The sequence below is a fragment of the Syngnathus scovelli genome, chromosome 18 (genome assembly GCF_024217435.2).
Source record: "Syngnathus scovelli strain Florida chromosome 18, RoL_Ssco_1.2, whole genome shotgun sequence".
In the NCBI taxonomy this organism is placed as follows: domain Eukaryota; kingdom Metazoa; phylum Chordata; class Actinopteri; order Syngnathiformes; family Syngnathidae; genus Syngnathus; species Syngnathus scovelli.
This window is the reverse complement of record NC_090864.1, coordinates 8,109,395-8,131,969: the sequence shown is the minus strand read 5'-3', so window position 1 is coordinate 8,131,969 and position 22,575 is coordinate 8,109,395. Positions and strand designations below refer to the sequence as shown.

At 42.2% G+C, this 22,575-nt stretch overlaps 1 protein-coding gene across 3 annotated transcripts in view; it reads right to left on the bottom strand.

Moving 5' to 3' along the window:
- The window catches only part of LOC125985892 (partitioning defective 3 homolog), a 125,460-nt gene that overhangs the window by 22,498 nt on the left and 80,387 nt on the right, over positions 1-22,575 (bottom strand). For 2 of the 3 annotated variants that reach the window (XM_049749130.2, XM_049749131.2), the window contains exons 19-21: positions 22,061-22,289; positions 12,080-12,202; positions 7,496-7,807 (exon numbers count right to left, since the gene is read on the bottom strand). In XM_049749130.2, coding sequence (XP_049605087.1) covers positions 7,496-7,807; positions 12,080-12,202; positions 22,061-22,289 — 664 coding nt within the window. Of the gene's footprint in view, positions 1-7,495; positions 7,808-7,893; positions 11,405-12,079; positions 12,203-22,060; positions 22,290-22,575 lie in introns of those variants that run through there. The other variant, XM_049749132.2, reaches the window with a different exon arrangement.

The window sequence follows — 22,575 nt, the reverse complement described above, 5'->3', positions numbered from 1 at the left end:
TCTTATGTCTTCGCTGGTTGTTTTAAAGATAGACTGATGGGAGTGATGAGAGTGCATGGGGGAAAAGGTGCTGTTTGAGGAGCGTCTCTTTGGAGAGGAAGCCTTGAGTTATGGAGCGTTGGCGGAGGCTGGAAACACCTCACACAGCTCCACCGAGGCAGGGATGAATGATGGCATGGGAGTTGTACAGCTGCGGACTAAACAGGAAGGCAAAGGAGTGAAGTGTTTTTCATCGCAATTCTTCTCAGACGCTGGGAGGTGGAGGTCTAGCTGACTTGCCGTGTGTTCTTCCTTTGGGATTTTCCTCGTCCTCATGATCGTCTCAGCTTGCCGTGTTGTTCTTCTTGTGCATATCACACTCGATTTATTTTTTTTGGGTGGTATCATTGTGAAAATGCCATGAGCTCATGAAAAAGACAAATCATTTTGGGATTTCCAAAAGGTGAAAGGTAACTTCAACTGCACTGATATGATAGCGAGGACATTCCGTTGATATTTCTTCCTCTACCTCGACTGCTCTTTATTGCCCATTCATCTTTTGCGTCTCACTTTCTCAACACTATCTTTCCCTGACCAATCCACCCATTGTTCTCTTCGCTTGCAGGGCTGTGATGACTCCACAACATAGCGACATGATTACAAGGTTAGCGGACACAGACAAAGCGTCACACTAACAGTGAACTGGCCCTTACGCTCGCTCTCGAAAATAAAATCCTGTGAGATAAGGCTGTAATCCCGCTTATAAAGTACAGTGTGGAAAAAGAATGGCAACCCTCAAAACCAACAACGACATAACCAATAGAGCATCCATCAGTAAAAATAAAGAATTATTACATGTCATCCTCTTAACTTAGTTGATCATGTGGCTCCAACACGACCAACCCTGCGGCAACACAAGACTGTAAGGGGCCCAACGACGTCTGCATGAATATTAAGTGTGGGATTTGTGTCAGGGGTTTGAAATTGGAAATCACAAGTCTGACTAATCAGCTTTGGAGGCTCCACGTGTATTACTGGGTGTGTCTTTCTTGTGACAAGCCTGCACACACACACAAAAGCACACCAGCCCCTTTGCGTCCTCCATTCACATCCATTCAAATAAAGACAGACAGATATAGTCCAAGACACTATTAGGGAAAATGCAGCCAGTGGGATTTTATAGTCTAAAGCCATTCAATAGTACACTCGAGTGTATCCGCCTTTCACTCTCTTGACCATATCATAAATCATCCTCACTGCTTGTCTTTGTTTTGATGATCCAATGCTTTATCTTCCACCATCAACTTCTTTGTTAAAAGCATGTATAATTTAAAAAAAATGCCTGTTGCAGACTATATTATGACATAAAAATATTAAAGATGAACTACCGAGGAAATTAAAGGTTCATAACCGAGTTACCCCCCCCACAGCCGCAAAATGGATCAGCAACAATTTGCTTCATAAAGTCGTAAAAGTAATCTAGAGTTTAATTGACGTCACCAAGTATCGCTAAAACATGAGCATTATCCACCGTAAAGACAGGTTGGCCTTACAGTGAGCCTTTAATGACCGACATATAACTGCAGGATGAGGATTATACTTTATATTTAATCACTGCGGTAAAGACAAGTGGTTCTAGGGTGTCATTTCTCACTATGACATTTACAGACCATCACGGGAAAAAAAAGAATAGCCAGTCACATGGGAGGTCCCCTCTTGGTAGGGTTAACAAGCACACTCCTTAGGATGTCCTGCAGTTTTGAAACAAAAATATGCAGTAACCAAAATACTCGGTTTCCTTGAATACAACCCCGCCTCTTTGAGACCAAGCCAGATTTCAAGACCTATGGCTCCAGGATGATCAGTGATGACATCATGGTCCCATTACAACTGACAAATAAGTCTGTGTGTTGTCATTACTGGGTTGTGACCGGCTAAGAGCATTTTTACAGGCACTCTGTCTATGTCTGCTGGCCTCAACGAGGTTTTATTAGGTCTCACGGGGAGCACAAACAGGTTTAGCTCAGGTGACCGAACAAAGAAGACCACTTGTGAAATTCTGCATGAAGGACACTTTAGCAAAATCAATGCCCTGTAAAGGGCTTTTATAAAATGCAAACAAATAGAGGAGCCTTTTGTATGATCTTGTTTATTTTCTGGTGACATGTCAAAAACTTAATGTCAACATTTAATAACATGGTCATTTTAACATAAAATGTTTTGTGTCGCTGTTAATTGACACAAGCCTCTTTAATCTCACAAAAGTATTTTTGATGATCTTTTCAAATTCTGAGAACAAGACCACGATCAATGCCGACCAACCTTTTGACTTGTTTAGATTTTCCCCGAAGGTATTAATGTCATCGAAATTCAGTGGTTCCATCTGTGAACTTTAACCCTAACAAAATATGCAAACACTCCAACTTGTGTTGTTTGCGAATAAAAAATAAAAAATCACCCCTCTATAATATCTCCATAAAAAAATACAGATCCACCAAATCGGTGGGTGAGGGAAATTCAATTACATCCCCAGTACACACTAGCTGAGCTATTAATTAGAATGAACTTTGAACTTCATAATACAGTTGCACCCCAGAGATACGGTTCAGAAAATTATGTTTGGGACACAATACGGAATCAGGGACCACTGGATGCTAATGACTTTTGGACAACACTGTAAATCATCGGGGATCTATTATCGTTGAAGAATTAGCAATTAGCATTAATTGTAAATAATTTTAAAGGTCACTCACCCATTGAGAAAGGTCAGTTAACTTATGAGTTGACTTCAATATAATTAAACTTCCTCGTCATGCTCCTGAGACACAACAGAAATATTACAGACTGATAAACAGGCTAGCGATATATTGAAAAGCATTTTACTGGCAACATCCATGACTCCCACGATAAAACTCCTTGAAAGCATTAACTCGCATTGTCTCGGTTGACCTAAAACATCAGAGCACATATTTAAAAAAAAATGTCATGTGTGACACACTCGGGTCATGCGTTACAGTACAGCAGCTGCGTGTGTGTGTGTTCCCACTGAGCATAACTAAAGATAGAAATGAGAAAAAGGTACGAAAAATGGCGTGGGAGTCATGTGTCGCATCTCCATCAATTTCCTCACCTGATCTCTTTCTGGCAAGAGCTGTAAGGGATGGCCTGTTTGCAAGATGAAAGCCACGATTCTACGCTAGCCGAGCCGACCTGTTATTAGTTTATAAAATTGGGTTATCCATCATGTGAAAAGCCGAATGTAACCTCAAAGTCAACAAGCAGGCAAAGTACATAATGTTAGTGACTCCTAATGGACTACTTTGATTTTGACTGACAATGGTTTGGAAGATCACTGAATGCAAATCATATTTGTCAGGCATAATCCCTAGAGTCCAAAAATAAAACTACATTCTTTTTTATGTCTATTTTGATAACCTGTCTCAAAGAGAGAAGAAGTCAAGGTGCCAAACCTTGCTAGCCTCCAGAATAGCAACGTCTGTTGGGTTATCTAACCGTTTGCAGGAGCTGATTACCAGAAGTTGATCAGCAAAGCAGGTTTCAATAGCCGTAGGGTTCGTTTCAAGCTTTTCCCATCTCGGTTTTGCATATTTCTGCGTAGAAGAACCCATGCTCACAGCCAAACACCCTTCTCCCTCTCTTTCATCATCTTGTGAAAATGCATTAGGTATTACTTGCATGTCTTCCAGGCTTTTCATTTGAAGTATTGATAAAACACATACTGTACATGCAAGCTTAATCAGCTTGATCCACTTGATGTGGAGTTGAAGGAGAGGTGGGTCTATATAGTCCCCCCCCCCCCCCCCCTACCCCACCCTACTCCCCCAACCCGCTTTGTTGGTCTGCTTGCAGGCTGTTTGCTTTCTTAAATGAACGTAATGGTACAAACGGAGGATAAATTGCTTTCTGCGTGCTCCATCTCATCACATCTATCCCACAGGGGCTTCTCTCTGAAGCGGGAGAGTAGGGTGGGAGGAAAAATGAGAACAGAGCATGAAAATAATTCACTTGCTTTGCCTTGGAGATACACGTTGCTATCTGTGTCGAAAACCATGTGATAAGTTTGATGTACATTTGCTACATTAGCGCCTCCTTTGCTATCATCAGAGGACAGAGACCGTATTTTCAGGCATATAAGGTGCACAGTCAGGGAAACAAACAGCAAATGAGTGAAATATTATTCACTGCCAAATACCAATTCAGTCATCTGTTGTTGATCACATGACCACAAATGAGAAAAATAAACTGAAACCGAGATCGTATATCCCAACAAACCAAAAAGTTAAAAAAAAACACGCAAATATTTGTGAGAACTTAAAAAAGGGTTAGTTTTACGACTATTCAAATATAGTGCATGTCTCATTAAGGAAAAGTACTTCAATATGCTACTCATGTTTACTCCCTTGGGGAGCAACATGAAGTTATTAGTAACTTATGAGCTGTTATTTAAGTCACACACAGAGGCATGGGTCGTAAAAGATTAATTTGTTTACTGATAAATTATTGAGAGGTAGAATTTAATCAAAGCTACAGATGTTGCCGTCAAAAAGGACTGTTAATCTTCTTTTGATTGCGAAATAATAAATTACTAACAATAAAAATCACCGAGATGGGCTTGCTGATTGCAGACTTAATTAACTAACTAAGGATGAGTGAGAAAACAAAATTGTTGACTTCATAATGGCTCAGCAAGCAACTGATTGAGGCAGAACATCACGGATATAATTTAGCGGCATTTGTGGTCCGGTTAGACCAGATGGGGACCTCCGGGCTGCTAGCTAGCATAAGACAGATGTAACTTGTCTTCTATTTTTTACTTTGGACACGTAATGTTTACACATGCCGGGAAAAATACATACATGAGTTTTTATTTTTTTCAGTTGGGAACAAATCCTCCAAAACTCAAACTATCTTCCAGAAGTGATATCCATACTTTATCTGTCCTTCAAAAATGGAAAATCTGTTCTTTTATCCTCTTCGGAAAACGCATTAGCAACCTCGTGATCAAATTTCAAGGCCATGTAAGTGAAGGTTTCGACTTTAGAGAGGCTCTTGGAAAAAAAAAGTGTTATTTAAGTGTCGATCTTTAGGTTCTCGCGCTCTCATCCTCCTGCCTGCTCGGCTCTCCGGAGCGTCTGAGTTTCACAGAACTTCAAAAGCTTTGCACTGCTGAGCTCGATCGGCTCCTTTTTTTTTTTTTTTCCCTCCTGCTTGCTTTACCCCACTGCTTCCTTCCACCACTGCAACGCTCTCTCTCGGAGTCGTGTTCGAATCCTGATGGGTAATGGGAGCAGCAGTCAATCAAATAACACTTTCAAAAGGTGATGCTTTGTTTCACGCCCGCCTCTCACAAATCCCTCGGAGGCTGGCACCTGTCAGGCCGTCGTGCTCAAATGCACCATCCGGTACCAGTTACCCAAACCCCGGGGTCCCTTGGCAGATGGAGGAGTTAACTCAGATGCCTGTCTAGAAACGAGGTCATTCCATTTTGCTCGAATGACCCCGTTTTCATAAACAAGGTGTAGCAAAACTTAAAAACATCATCATGCTGTGACTTTTAGAATGAAATTTGATAACCACATAAAATTGAGATAAAACTTGACACTAAGAATGAACTTTTATTGGGCTCTCGCTTTTATTACACCATCTAATTGTCCAAACATGGCCGGTCTTGTCAGCTTTAATAACAGAGGGGTTGCAAATAAATTGTCAGCAACAGTAAAACCTAATCGAGCAGACTGAGCATGATCCCGCGGTCTTGCTATCGCTAAGAGTTTATATGACGAGGTCTGACTCATTCCATCTTTACAGTCATGGTGACCTTCCCATCAGTGCACCATTACCAAAGGTCTATTAGACAAAAACGTGTATATCGAGTTATTTATCCCGCCGCGGCGTCGTCTTATGATCTAAAGAGGTTAAACAAGTGGGCAGCTTAGAAACTGAATCATGGATGAATGCTTTTATAATGACATTAAAGCAATGTACATTTGTAAGACACTAAAGAGCAGCGACTTGCAAAACAACAATAAACAGTAACGGGTAATTGGAGCCATGTGGACCTAATCTCGTCAACCATGGGTCTGGTAAGTGTCTCTAATTAGTTAAATGGACCAAAGAGAAAATCCACCGCCTTAAATGAAGCTGCAATGACAATTCACGAGCCAATGAAGGTCATCTTACTGTCTCTAAATAATTCATAAACAACTTTGACAAACTCAACCATCTCGGCGGCCTCCATCCATCATCTAACTTCCTGACAGAAAGTCAAACAAGAAGACATAAATACAGCATAGACAAAAAGATAACATGTGATCTCTAATTGGGTCTTTTACAAATACAATTCTACATTGTGCCATGCATGGCTGAGTTTCTGATCCCCCAATAAACCCATGGAAATTAAACGTCACACAAAACTACAAAAATAGGAGAGCAGGAGCCCCATACCCTACAAGGCAAGTTCTTTCTGAATTATTTTCTTTAATAAACCAATTACTGTCAGAGACGATGTAATAACGAGTGTAATGTATTTGGATTTCAATTCCAAAATATTTGTAAAAGAGGGTGAAAAAGGAAAGAAAAACATTAGCCAGATGGTCAGAGGGAATTAATAATAATAAATGTAATCGGAAGACGCTAAACACAATTAGACTCCTCTCAGGGAAAGAACCAAATGTTTTCCTGAGGAAAGCCTCGGACTGTTTTGGAGAAAATACTGCATCGCTGGAGCTTAAATTGATATTTAATAGAATCATATCCATCGCTGTCAGAATTTTTGTTGCAGTGTAAAAACTGGCTTTAGGGGAAAAAGATATTTCCGATAGATAGCTGTAAGATAGTGATTCTGTCCTGAGGTTACAGACAGACTGCCTATCTACCTGAACTGGGACATGGATTGAACTAGTTATCAGTTTGGCCAGATAATCGTGTCATTTCTGCTGTAATTGACTTTCTACAGGATGTAGGAAGGGGGAAATAGATGGCGAACGGATGGAGGATGATCCTTGAACAACATTATTAAATACATATACTGTGGAGCCGTTATCTCCTGGTGACACACATGCACACTCACCCAACTCACCGAACTAACTAAGAGCAACTAAGTTGATCTTGAGTCAAATAAACTGCTCTTGGATATGTTCTTAGCATATACTTATATAGGTGATGTGTACACTCATTAGGCACATCAGGTGAGTACAATTGTACAATCCAACGTCCTAGAAGCCAATGATTGGAAAATGAAGCTTCAAATATGCTTCGTGAACCAGTTGTTATATTTTTTGATTCCTCTAGATGGCACTTTTTTCTCAACGTTGGGCTGAAAGTACATTGACTTGCAATTTCTTAAACACTAAGAGTAATCTGATAGTTGTCAAGTATTGAGTATTTGTTTTCTGTGAGAAGTAAAATGAGCAAACACAACACAGCTTAGATGTCATTGATGAGGTGGACATAAATAAAGAGTCATTTCAAGCTCCATAATCACTTTGTGACTTACCCGTCTGAAGATGCAGGGCGTCCATTGCGGGGCTTGTTGACCTGAGCGTAGAGCGCCTCTAGAGGTGGGTTGTTGTTTGGAAGACTGGCAGAAGAAGGAGGGTTCTGGGGGCTCAAAGGAAGATGGTACTGGTGTTGACTGCCGTAAGGATCAATGCTGCTGCTGTCCGCCGACGAGTCCCAAGACCCGATGCCGGCGTAGGTGTGCTCTTCGTCCGAGCTCAACGCGGAGGGGCTGATGATATCTTGAATTTCAGCATATTCACGCTCTTTTGCCTGCTTCTCCCTGAGCTCGCGCATCTTGGCCTGTATTCTAGGATTAACAAAGTAATTATTAGATTTTTATTTTTTATTGTTGTGAGGACAATGAGGAGAGCTAGAGGGAATTTAACAGCAGCTCACCCGTTCCAGATGTTGCATCCTTGTCGTGGGGTCGCACAACAAGCATGCTATCTCCCACAGGCGTAACACATCCCTACTACCTTAGGTCACAAACGACCTCTGACATCCACCGCCCCGCCTCCCCCCACGCCTGCTCGTAGATGATTGACACGTTTCAAACAGCCCTTGAATCCCCTCCAGCCTTTCTCGGTCCTCCGTGTCTTTATTTTAATAACAGTAATCATATTTCAAACAATCACCATTTTTCAGCGACGGATTAACCCAATTCCCACGTCCGATTCATAGACATCCTTATTTATTTCCAGCCATCCCAAATCCCATTTGCTCAGCATTATCTAGAGATTTTTTTTTGATGGAGGCCTGATGTGAAGTTGCATGATATGTAGTCATCGGTCGTGCATTGACGTGCCTGTCCTTTTGTTTTTTGCATGACCACAAATATGGAAGTCATTAACAGCATCGTCGTGCCACCAGGTCAGGGACAGAACATAAGTCTCGTAGCTCAGAAAAAAAAAAAAAACTGTTCCCCAAATCCCTTCCACCTGCCATCTGGCTGAAGCGATGTCTGATCTCTGCTAGGAAGGACTCGAAAATAGTGTTAGCAGAGGTTCACGGAAGTCTGCTGGGATTCAATCCCCAACCCTCTGGCGTTTTATGAGCTAACCAGATTCATAAAAATGACAATGTTGACATTTGTAATGAGATAATGGCCCTTGCCTGGCCCGATGTCGCACAGCACAGAGACCTTCCTGCAGGGTATGTATTTCTATTTCTTTAATATGAACTAATAAACATGGCATATATACCATTTTATTTTCATTTACTGTCAATATTATCGCAGCGGATTTTTTTCAAACACACATAAAAACCTTTTTAGTTTTTATTGGCAAGAAGAGAGTGCCAAAACAATTGTGATATATACGTGCAGTGTAATTGTGTAACGAGAAAGCCAAATCTTAACGCTTTGGATAAGTAAGTACTTGACTTGTACCACAATAAACTATTAATCACACTCTAGGACACTTGAGAAAAAAAAAGTGTAGAACCGTGTCAGTTCACAAAGTCTTTCCATTGTCAATGTTACTTGAGCCAAAAACACTTTTGTCAATGTTTAATCAACCCGATAGGAGTCAGACAGGGGACAGAGGATGACCTACTCCCTCGGTACTTTATTTATTTTCAAGTCAACACTCTTAGAAGTTTGAAAGACTGCCTTTTCAGTATGCATTGTTACCGCAGTGGATGAAAAAAAAAAAAAACAGAAGGCTGTTGCTCTCTGACTTTCTCATCCGCACTGAATAGATTTTTCTTTTCACTGCACCCTCATCAAAACACGTTCTATTGTTGTGAAGAGCAGATGGAGGGCGGGTATGTATATCTGAATTCAATCAAAGTGCAGCAAATGACTCCTTGCAGCTGTCTGTGCAGAATTACAAACTCCCAGATAGACCATCTTTTTCTGTTGACACTTGGCCCATAATAGCATAATGCAATCATAAGAGATAATTGTTCAGGTTTCAGGGTGTTCATTTACAGGGGAGATAATCGTATTAACTTGCCTTAGGTATCAAAATCATTATAATTGTAATCACAAAAATAATTACAATGGTAATCACACTTTCCCATCAGACAGTTCACGCTTCCTTTGAACTTATGGAACTTCGACTCAAATGGGATACAAAAATAATGATGTGGCGTGAGAAATTACGAGAATAATAACACCGGGGCCAGTATGCGCACTGATTTTTTGTGCGATAGGGATTTCCCAAATGCACAAGGCAATCGTGTGCCTTTAAGCAAATTGCTTTTTTAATCTTCGCCACAGGTGAGAGGTGCTGTTTTGCTAACTATTGGTTTGTTTGATAAAGGATTGCAAAAAAAGATTACCTGCTGGTCAGGTTATTTTTGCCCAGAAGACAAATTAAAAGAAAGGTGCCACTGCTGGAGAACATGGAAGACAAAAAAAAAAGCTTGCTCTTTGGTGGTCTGCGGGGAACAAGGGACGAGGAGAGGCACAGTGAAGTGCTGGCCACTGATTAGAAGCCAAGCGGAGCCAAGCTGATAAGAGAGAATGGACATCATAATCTGCTACCACAGAGAAAGACAGAGAATGTAGCTCTCTTCAGGCAGAAAATGAAGAGGGAGCATTGTCAACTTGTCGTTTACGTGGCCCCACTTTGCCCGGAAAAATAGATTCAGGGCTAACATGTGCAGAGATAAGTCAGAACCTGATAGAGGCTCCAACAACACCACACATGCTCTTTCTTTCTTTCCACCCCTCCACCTCCAAGGCCTTAACAGGGAAGCGGATGACAGAAAAGGATTGCTCGTCCAATCAGAAAGCGTGTTGTCTCCACAATCTCGTTAATAGGAACCAATCAGATAAGCGTGTCCACTAGCATAAAAGAAGCCGGAGTGACGGCTGCCTGCACTGGAGCGAGCAGATATAGATCGGGCTAAACCCCCACAGGCGGAAGTCCTGCCTTGATGAGACTCCAAAGAGTTAATAATCTCCACTTGCAAGTGTGCCAGAAATGCAGAAAAACAAAATGCTACTGATGGTCAGCTTTCATCAAGTTAAACAAATTGCAAACATTTTAGATGATTTCACCACCATTCATTTAAACGTGGTTGGGAAAATACAATACAAGCCTTGGGGGACACCTCGCGTTGAATTAATCAATCAGAGGTTGGAATCCATTCCGTTACCCCTGAATCATAATTCTTCATCTTAGCAAGCATATGAAGTCACAATCATTGGGACTCACTCGCCTGGTTGACTGCTCTTTGGAACACACCGAAGTTCATTTCCAAAGTGTCAACTCAATTTAATCACTGACGATAAATCTGAATTAGAGCTGCAAGTCTACCCGGGGTCGCATTGACCCCAGGAAGTGCGATCTGGAATCACACGCAGTAAAAAAAAAAAAATATAGTCTAAATATATCTATATATATATTTTTTTTATATATATGAAAATATAGTCTATAGCAAATTTCTGGGCCAAGCTGAACCTGAATTCTTTCAATCTGGACCCGGCATGATGGCAGCTGGGATTATTATTAGCCTCTGTGATTTCCCTCAGGATTCGCTTTCCACTAAGCGTAGGACAATCCGGGCTTGGCTGGGTGATAGGATTTGGGGGCAGGTACAAAAGAATGGAAGAATTGGGTGTGCCTGGTGCACAGGGAACCGGGACTGGAGCTCACGCATGCAGAACGGAGGGAGAATGAGAAGGCGGTGCAAGACAAAGAAATGGTGACAGCAGTCAGGATTTAAATAGTGTGTGTCCGTTTTAGGGGTGGGAATTGCACTTATCTCGTGCGCTCGATGTGTCTGTGTTGATTTTGCCGCTTAGCATGACAGTCGTTTTGGGAGGTGCTCAAAGGAGATAGCCTTGGCTTCTTCTCCGGGGCCGACCAGTCTCCAGGGCACACTGAGGAAAATGTGTTGGGACCTCAGCCAGAAGGGGCTTGCAATGATGGCGGGAAGGACCTTTGCTGCATGTCTGAGCCAAATACCAGAGAGAAAACTCCTAGGTCTTTCTAACCAAGGCCTCCAGATGTTTCATTCAGCAGAGAAGAGAGCCATTGTGAAGGTTGTGCATGTGCGTGTCGAGCAGTTTGCCGCATTTGACAGCCTTCCACCCTTCTCTTCATTTGCCGAAAAGAGAGAGTGATATGAAGCCCTATTGTTTCTATTCAATTAGCTGTTATTACCAGCGGCTGTTTGATCGGCGAGTTCATTTAGTCGATGGAGAACAATGAGGCAGCAAGCTGTCTTTTCATTCCGCCTGCATTAATATTGTTCCCCCCCCTGCTAGAGAATTCAACAGGGCTCATCCACAAGAGATGAGGCTAACCCTGCAAAATCCACCCCCGCCCCTGCCCCTCCCCTCCCTGCCCAATGTCGACTAACACAAAGCTAAAATGACTGAATATGAAGGGCCAGTAAGTTCACGAGTGATTAACAGCACCGGCGAGCTGCAGCGGGAGACAAATGTAAAGCCACACTGATTTTGCTGAAATAATAAGCATGCCAAATCTACTGGGGGATGAGCATTAGGTGAGCTCGTCTCGCACAGGCAACAATAATACAGAAGTAATGAATAAAACAATCACGTTATTGTTAATCTGTATATTTTGGCATTCATTATTTCTTTTAGTTGGAGATATTTTCTGACCTCTCTTGTTCAAGCCTCATCCGTTGAGTCTCCTCCTCAGATACTTGCACATCTTCAGCTTTGGATTTACTGGAGGCCCTCCTTTCCACTCCTGGATGTTCGTTACTACGGTGCTTTCCAAACCTAAGCGTAAAAAAAAAAAAAAAAAGAAAGTCAGCCAGCCACATTTCTCTGATATTTCAGAGTCGCACGTCACCTCCTTTATCCAGAAAAAAAAAAAAATCAGGTTAAACTGCTCGGAAAGGAAATTAAAGTGTCAAACTGTCATACTCTTCAGGTTCAGTGTGTACCAGGGGGAGACAGATGAGAACACAGTCTCCACTATTTGTTGGTCTCATTCATGTGAATACAATCAAAATTCACCATGCCATTAAAAAGTGAACGTCTGAAGTCCAGGCAATCCCAAAAATATTTTCAAAAGATAAAAATGGCATTCTGTCACCTTCCAGAGAATTGACAAACAATAAGAGCAGTGACAGTTGGAAGAAACTAACGGGAAAACGGGGACGGATGTGACTTGTACTGCAACGTTGCAAACTTTTACATTTTAATCACAACAGTTACACACGAGTGGTGGTAAATCCACGACAGCTTTACAGTGAAGTGGGAATAAGCTGAGCCGATGATCGTAAATTCCTCAGGTCAGCCAAGCTTGGTGCTGAGAGAGTAAACGGCAGGAGGCCTGGAGGCTCAAAATGATGAGGAATGGGGAAATAAAAAAAATGTTGTCCTCGTATATAGCGGAGAAGCACAAACCCAATATAGAAAGCTCTACAATCGGACGACATCGACATCATAACTCACGGCAATTCGCTTGTCGGCAGTGAAGCTATTTTACCGTTTTAAAACTGAAATGAAAAAAGAAAATTGTTGAATTTGGGGCTGGGCAAGTATTCATGGACTGGGAGAACCCCCGTGCATAAATGTTTAGTATTCCATTTTTGCCAAACATCAGCTATCTAAAACGGACTCCTTTTTGGAAATGGATCTTTTTTGACTCTTTTAAAAACAACTTGGGTCTGATGGACGATTTTGCGCTCGTGCCGAGGCGAGGTCAAGGTGATAATGTTTGGCATCTCATCCGCAGACCGCATGCATTACCTAATTAATTAATCAACAAATAGCTCCAGTATGTAAGAGTCAGTCATTTATCACGGCTGCTATCTATCATCTATGCACGCGAGTTTATACCGTAACACCCCAAAAAAAACATCTCCTTTCAATTCATCCTCTGAATCAACACTGGGCGATTTGTGAGTGTCAAACATATTGGCATTTTCGACAGAACCAGGGCATCAGCAGCAATAAAATGAAAAGTGACCCCCTCTTTACTGGCAGCCTGAAACATCCAAGTGAAAGACAAGCACTCCATCCATCTTTCCACTCCCTATAACGCTTATCTTGTTCGGAATAGTGGGGAAGCTGGAATCCATCACAGCTTAACTTCAGGCAGAAGGTAGACAATACCTTGAACTGGTCGTAACATTTAAATTTAGCCAAAGTTACTTCTGCAGCCTTTGTGATGAAGTACCGTAATTTCCGGACTATAAGCCGCACCGGACTATAAGTCGCACCAGCTAAAATTCGGGGATATTTTAGTTTTTTTCTTACATAAGTCGCACCGGACTATAAGCCGCACGTGCACATGAGTTTTTTACAAAGAAAGACAGTACACAGAAAGCCTTTTAAAACTCATAATAGTCACAACACAGCCAGAATAAGCAGCAGCCATAGAAGTGTTTCAAAATAGTATTTTTGTTGTTGTTTTTTCTTCAAGATACCGCACAACGGTGGTCCACAGCCTTTTTACGAGTGTATAAAAGTGATCACAAAAATCACGAAAAAAATCTTATATAAGCCGCACCTGACTATAAGCCGCAGGGTTAAAAATTTTGGAAAAAAGTCGCGGCTTATAGTCCGGAAATTACGGTATAACAAAAACTACCGAAGAGCAAATTATTTGGGTTAAAACGGCGCCAGCAGGAAAAACATAATTCAGTCATTCGGCTGTCTTTTTTTTTCTTTTAACTGGCAAAGTAGCATTAATCATGCTGTATTGACAGAGAGGTTGACATGGCTTAATAATATATTGATTAGTAGCTGAAATACACAGTTTGAATGACAATGGTGTCTTCTAACCTGATAAAATCAGTGCTGTAACTTTTAAAACAAACTCTTCAAAGTTTAGTTATTTCATCTAGAGTGCTTTCAGACTTGGTGTTAGCTTTGTATCGTCCAAATAAATTGTGAAAAATGAAACTGGTTTGGTTTGTATTCACATAGTACACATTCCAGACATGACAAAATGCTTCAAAAGTAATTATGTGAAATTGCTGTGTCTTTTCTCACATGGCCACAAGGATGTAAACCAGGATGGCGATGATTTGGTGTATGGAACAAAACAAAATGGAGCAAAAGGAATAATTCCCCTCGGATTATGCAGCATACAACATCCATGCGTCAATTAAAATACGTGTTATCAGATGACCTTGAACAAAACTCATGTTCGATCTACACGTTGTTACCATGGTTACCACTACCAAGACTTCACAGAGCAAATTAAGGTGAGCGTAATGTTCCTGTGATTTAAAAAAAAAAAAAAACATTGCAGCAAATTTTACACGACCTTGATGCAGTAATAATTCGAAGTAATAGTTTCGAGACAGGCCCGAAAAGAGATAAACCACATCATGAGAGCATATTTATAAGACTAATGCAAAAAGTAACACCATGGAGTAGACTTGTTTGATAAATAATTGATAAAAAATGGAAAAACATAAATAATAAACAAGAATAAACAGAATTTTTCCAGCCAAAGCGTTCACATTTAGCAAATGGGCTTCATTGGTAATTATATTTACAGTAGAGGAAAAAAAAAACAAGTTAAGCTCACATCCTTAGTTTATCCATGTAAATAGACCATCACGTCCCCATAAAGCTCTACTCTGCTCTTCTGCTTGTGACTAACTGGCCGTGCTACTGTTTAATGATCCGTTCTTAAGCATCTATCTCACTGAGGCAAGCAGCAGTCAACTGAAAGTGATGAATGAGTGCATGCGGGGCTCTTCTCAAAAAAAAAACCAAGATGGAGTGAAGAGCTCGCAACCCAACGTAAAGATAGCGACGGCGCAGCTGGATAACATGCGCATGTGATCAATGAGATAGCCAAACGCTGAATGCAGATAGGCACGGAGAATATCCATGACCTGTAGGAGTCACCCGCAAGCTGCAGCGACGCGTCATTCATCATCTCTTGGCCTGATAATGTCTGAATTGCCATCAAGCCTCATTTGGACTGTATGCAATCTTGCACGTGTCAGTCATATCAAATAGATGTTGATGGCTACTAATGTGATGAAACTCCAGGAATAAAGTAGGAGCGTTCAATTTGAGTGTCACGCCTCGCCAATATCTACCAACTGTGGCTCATAAAAGATACTTCAAATATAGTCAGTAGATTTCTGAGCGGGGAGAGCTTGCAGCAACATTGAACTGTAATTCCACTCCATAAATCAGAAAGAAAAAATATTTTGAGAAAGCAACATGGGACTCGGAACGCATGAATAAACAGGATCCATCTACTGTATGTGAGTAAGTGACGAGAAGATCATTTCAAGGACGGTCATTTGGTTTCTGCTTGGTCAACCTGAAACTTAATCCGAATCTTCTAGGCTGGAGCTCCGACATGCATTTTGGGCATTTGTTGCTGTGAGGCTTGAAACAAAAACTTCGATTTACTGTTTCACCTTCAAATGATGGTCTTGTCGTCAGAAAATGTGAATTGTTATTTGAGAAGACTTGGGACGAGTGATGGCTTTTCAGTTCTGGGCTAAATGTGTTCTGGAATAGTCTGGAAAAAACAGCAGGGTGACATATATGAAGGGGTGAGAATGAAATTCATGCCGGGTGGGGAGGCAGTATGTCCCGCATCATGGAGGCATGAAATGTATTTATTCATGATTAGGCCTTGCGCTAGCAGGAGCGAACACTGCAGGCGATATCTTCGAGCGTTCCAAAACAAGCCATCTGAGAACATTTTGGAGAATATCTGTGTGGTCCTCAAAGAGCAAAAGTCATGAATATAAAAACAGATTAGCATGTCAACTCATATGATTATTGAAATGCATTTAAATGTTCTTTGGAAATGTCCGTCATTAAAAACATGTTACGCAACGTTTCTATTTGCATCTTATTTTATATCCCCATCTCAACGCACATCCATACACAATGAACGATTTGTGTTTTCTATATCGTAAACAGCTTGCACAATACAAAAAGATGAGTTCTCGCGTCGCCATAATTGCCTTTAATGTTTCTCATAAATCACAACTGTGTGTTGGGCTTGTTGTTTTGTTTAGGCTACGAGGAACATTTGAAATCCATGACACCCTCTGATTAAAGTCTCTCATTACAACACAAATAAACAATCCAGATGTATTCATACTTCAATTTGTTAAAGTGTGCGTCCATAGTAAACGGGGAAGCTTCTGGAAACACCTCGGAGGGAGGTTTGCGTGATGGAATTAGCTTCTGTATGTGCAAGCGTAAAATCATACATGGAGACAAAGACATTTGACGACGTTTAACCAACCTAGCGACATGCACCCGCACAAAGATACAAGAATAGGGATGAGAATAGCAGCCAGGGGGGGAGGGGGGGAGGTGCTGTGGATTTTTAGTTGAGGAGCTGCAGTTGGCAGCTCAGTCTGTGACCCAGATACGGTGCGGCACACTGCATTCCTAATGGTCCATTTTGATCACTGACACTCTCGTTATCCACAAGCCGGCTGCTGCTGCTCATCACGGGCACGGAAAGTCGGGATTCGGCAGACACGGTAGCCAAAATACAGTATGCTTGGTTCTTTTGATGATGGCAACTGCGACTGTCAGTGTATGACAGAGAGAGGGGGAGGATTACCTGAGCATACTGTCGAGTTAGATACGTATTAAAAAAAAAAATGAACCAGTGGACGTTTCGGCATGATGGCCGCCATTAGCCCCGAGAATATTCCCAGGCTGAATTTTGGTCCCGGTACGTTTTCTAAAAACAAACTGAAGACGGATATGCCAGTCAATAGCTGTCCTATTCGTAAGCTGCTCTACTAAAAAAAAAAAACATTCAAGGGCATTTGTGTGTCTCGAAGACTGACTCTGAAATACAGGCATGAACACACACTGGTCTAAATGTTGCATTTGAGTCTGTCGAAGAGAGAAGACAGCAGAAGCACTGATCCGTGATATAAAGCCCCCCCCACCCTCCCCGGCATCCAGAGGGAGACGAGAGAGGTCTTTCTGTCAATGCTACGATGAATGTACAGGGCAGATGGGATGTGAGGAGGCGGGGGGGGATATGGGTGTGCATATTGAAAAAGGAAAAAAAAAAAAAAAAACGTGGGAGTGACAGTAATTGTGAGTAAAGTGAAGACAACTGAACATCCCAACCAGGGTTTGATAAATAACCCTGGACACATTTCCGTCAACAATTTACTGTCCAAAGATATTGTGACTGTCTAGTATTTTTTTTCTACAACAAACGACCTTCAGGGTTAAAGTAATGTCAAAACGGCGGAAAATCACAGCAAACACATCAAGACGCTGACAAGGCCGGCGTTTAATTGGGTGCCTTTGATGGAAATCAAGGATGTAATCCAACATCGATTGATATTCCCATTGTAATTCCAAAGCAATTTTCACAGCTTATTCTTTTTCTCACTCAGTTATCGCATACATTTTGAGATGTACGCATCGGCAGGTGGGAAGCCGTCGGATGGGAAAGGTCATTTCAGCCAAAGGCCCCCCCGTTTCATTACATGCTAAGCCTCGTGGTTGGGTGAGCAGACTAGCAATGAGTTGGACAGTAGCGAGGCTAAATAAATAGATTCTCTCATGCGGATTTTGACAACGGTGGTTTTGCTCGCCATCCCTTGGGTCTTGTATCATTAGTAGTCTAAGGCTGGGTGCACCACTCCACTTAATTTGAGCTCTTTAATAACAAACCGTCATGTCTCGGAACGAGGGGGCCGCGAACATCGCAGCTCGAGAGACATCTCTGGATCTTATTTCAGGTTGACAAGATTTCAGATTCAATTAAATCGGTCTTGCAGCACCGTCTCTCCTCACGCGGAAAAGCGGCCGCCCCCGTGTTTCAAGGTCTCGATTGCGGCGCCGTGTGATCATTCCAAACCTAATGACTGCGGGTTTGTCTCATGTAGGCCCGTCGATGCCCGATTTGATTGGACAAAGGAATCGGCTTTCCCTCTCCTTAATCCGATCACTGAATGTCTCTGCTTACATTTAAACACTGAACTGAAAGTGGTGTCCAATTTGTTGAGGCCTTCTTCCAGGTTTGTAAAACAAGTCAAAGCTGTGATGGACAAAATATTCATACATTGATCATCACGGGAGCTTTAATTCAATAAAAACGAACGTCCCTGTCCACCATTTTCCAGTCTAATGCGTGTTTGCATGTGATGTAATTAGAAGTGTTGCATTCCCACAGTTATTTTTCACATCTACTACACACATTATGATGAGCGAGGTGGCGCCAAAGAGGAACAATTATCATTTTTGCCCAGATTACACCGAGCAGATGTTACGGCCCACATGTGGAGGTGGCTAATTGCTGTCTTCAACTCCACCGCGCCAAAACACAATCAGCATATGTGAGGACGGCGCGTGAGGGTGGAAAGTCGGATTTTTTTTTTTTTTTTTTTTATCAAGCAGGCCGGCAGGATGGTCGTGTGTAAAAAGCCGAGCGAATGTGCGTTGATGATCAAACTGGCTTAGCATACATCTGCTGTTCCCGCCTACACGAGCAGAAAGATTCATATGGGCTAAAGACATGGATTGGCGCAGGAACAGGAACGCACTAACCACTTGTGCTACACATAAGGTAGTCGCATGGCATCTGAATTGCTAACACACAACCCTCATAGCGTGCTTCCATGCTGCTTTAGAATAATAAACCCAAGCTCTGTGTGTATTTGTCCACGCCCTTCTCTCCAGCATGTAGCCTTGAGTGGGAATTCATCTACTGGGAAGAGCAAGCCGAGGAGGTCCCCCGGGGTGATGGAGGGTGAGGAGGAAAAAGAAGACGGGGGCGCACGGCTGTCACCGCCAGCTCCGATGTCGGCTGATGGCTCGACGTCAGGCGCGGTACTTATCAGAGTGGCGATGAGGGCGGGGGGGGGAGGCGCGTGTGCGCCGTTGGCTTGGAGAATTGGTGAGGGTGATGCCAGATCCCATTAACATGTCTTTTCATCTACACACATGGGGAAACATGCCTCACACAGGATTCGCATCCTTCTTGAAAATGCACACAAACGTGAAAACGGGTGCGGATTCACATGCAAAAAAAAAAAAAAAAGGCTAAATTGCTGGGGATGCTTTAATCCTTCCCTGCGGGCAGACAGTTTCATGATGTCGTGACTGTGCCGCTGTGAAAAGCTCGCTTCTTTTCTCATTGCCCTGTTCTTTTTTCTTTTTTATCCCTTCTTTCCCACTCTCCCTTGGTGCCCCAGTTCACTCCAGTGCACACGCTCCCAGTTTCCCCCCATCGCCCTACCCTCCCCCCACTGCTTCCTCACCCTTGCCTTTCAATATTGCAGCTTCCACCAGCTCATCTCCTTCACGCTACTTTATTCCGGGAGTGTTTTACATTTGCATAACTCTTGTCCGAAACAATTTGTCTTTACACATATATAAAATTCAAGTTACAACAGTGATGGAAGCACACACTGGCACACACACATTCATCAAAAATTTAAGATTTTGTAGTATCAAATACATAATTGACTCTATGCCTCATTATGCAGCTTTTTTTTTTTTTTCAACACTAAACTCCAGCAATTTACAATACAATATTAATTCCCATTAAAAACAGAAATCAAAAACAGGCTATTTTGATGAAAACTGGGTTAAAGTTCTAAAAAAAAAATAGGATATGAAAATGTGGTAATGTCTTAATCATGAATCGAGTCAGTTTGAAAATGCCAAGGAGTGTAGGATTGCGTAAATCTTATTATTGGGGTCAAAGTAGCATTGTAATGTAATTTCACGTGATGATATTATGCGGGAATTGAGCTCCTCGAGAGCTGTCTAGTTATCAATTTAATACTCATCCGTATACATAAGGGTCAAATAATAATGGGAATGTGGCTTTTGATGAAGGAGGTCAGTCAGTCAGTGGCGAGGCGGCGAAATGACACCTCATTAAGAACGCCTCGAGGCAGTCTCACGGGCCTGACCAAGACATCACTGCCATGGAGCACGCCAACACAGCCTCGGGCAAAGATTCCAACAACTAAACAAATCTGACTGAATTGGAATCTAATGATCACATGCTTTCTGCGAGGGAGGGCATGAATAATCACGTCAAGACATTTTATTTTTTTTCATCGTATTCTAAACTAGCATACACTCAAAAGATCTTGCCTTTTAAACTCAGCGTACACACGGCCATCCTCGCTTCCCGTGACTCTTAATGCACTCCCAATCACGCTGCCCCTTAATCAGACATGAAATCCACATTCATCAGATCGTCCAAAGTCCCTGCATGCAAATTGCATGGCGCACCGATGCGGAACTCCTTGAAACCCCCTTAGAGGGAGAGCAAAACGAGACTTGCATGGAAGAGCAATGCCGGGATAAAGAGTGACAGAAACAAAACCACTGAGACATCCATTACAAAGGATTAACCTCATCAGGGTATGTATCTTTTTGATGTTTGGATACGACGGTGAAATGCTCGCACGCCAAACTTGCTAATGTATAGCGTGTGCGTGATCTGTAAGCCTAAGAGTGTCGAATTTACTGAGAAGACAAAGCCTTCGTCAGGCATAGAATCTAAAAATCTCTTCGGGGCTTTTGCTAGTTTGACTAAAATCGCTCCCATCACATAAAATTTCCTTTTGCCTCTGGCAATTGATATGACGAGTTTCTTCTTGTAATATAAAGTTTTGCTATTGAATCCGCTGGGATGCATTTATTCCCACCTCATTTCCGTCTTTAACTTTCTAAACTTGGATTGGAAAAGGATAATAGGAGAACGTGGTGGGTGTGAGACCTGTCAAAAGTTTCTAAGATGGAAATTATGTAACGAACAAGGAGAGGACAGAAAGACATGCTAGTTCCAGACGTTCGTGCTTCTCAGGCACAGGGAACGGGCGATGGGAGTTACGCTAAACCCGCTGCGTGCCAAATCTTAAGTGGACATGGCACTCCAAGATAATGAGGTGTGATGAGGAAGTCACAAAGGGCATGCGGAGAGGTCACATGCACTCATAAAAATCACTAAGCAGCCACGTGTCAAGCTCTAAAGACTCGCTATACCATCCTTGAGTCAAAATAGTTTTTGTAACACACTAGCCTAGAATAGAAAATAAGCAACCCTGTGGCACATCTCAATCGTGACCCCAAAACACACTTGTCGACTTTATTGTTCATGGCTGAGCCACGTGACGTGACACGCCTGCTAATCCCGTTAAAGCAATCCGCACGGAAGCAACTTAAACGAAGCTCGAGGCCCATCCATTGTTAATTTCTGCCCTATTTAAATGACTCGCTTCCAAAACTAAAATCCCAAACTAGCTCAAAACATTTCGATCGGGTTAATCAAAACAGAAGGAACAACAACCCCTCCAATTGCGGAAAACAATAGCAGATACCTGAAGCGATAGTTTGAGCGGCCCCTCAACAAAAGTTTGTTTAGCCATTGGAGCATGGATATGGTTATTCATGAATAAAACATGTTAGCCTTATTAAAAATAATCTGTCGATTGTGCCAGAGGCTCTTAAGGTCCATAGCAACCCACCCCCTTCACCTTATCCCGGCAGGGTTCAAGGAGAGGAGCTTCTAATTAGCACTCCAGCGTTGAAGGAATGCAGTCAAATTCCGTACGTGTTCGATGGTATTAATAAAGCAGAAAGCAATTGATACTCAAGGCTACACAGGCGATGGACGGTACGAAGCTCAGATCTTACCTGAACATCTCTCCGAGCCCCTTCAGCATGCTTTTCTTTGCTTTGTTCTTGTCCTTGTCTTTCTCCTTCTCTTTATCCCCTTCGGGCTTCTTCTTTTCCACCTTGTCCCGATGTCTCGGCGTGTCTTCTTTGGAGATGTTGCCATTGAGACCGGGGCCGACGAAGAGGTCGCCGCTGGCCGACATTGAATCCTGACCTGATGGGGAACTTCCCTCCGTGTCTTCGTCCACTTGAGTGACAACGTTGGAGAAACATTGTGAGAGGGAGACGGATTAGTCACGATATGACATAACGTGGAAATACATAACAGAGCATACTTAATTTTTTTTTCTCCTAATTACATCAGATCAACTATTAAGGGAACAATTATGTCTCAGGCGGTTTAAAATCTTTGAACAAAACACACAGAATATTGGAGCCTTATTAAAGCTGAATATATTTACATTTCCCTCCCTATGAGGTTTGTCTGAAACTTCAATAGATGTGCTCAAAGTCAGCTTCAAATATACGCATTT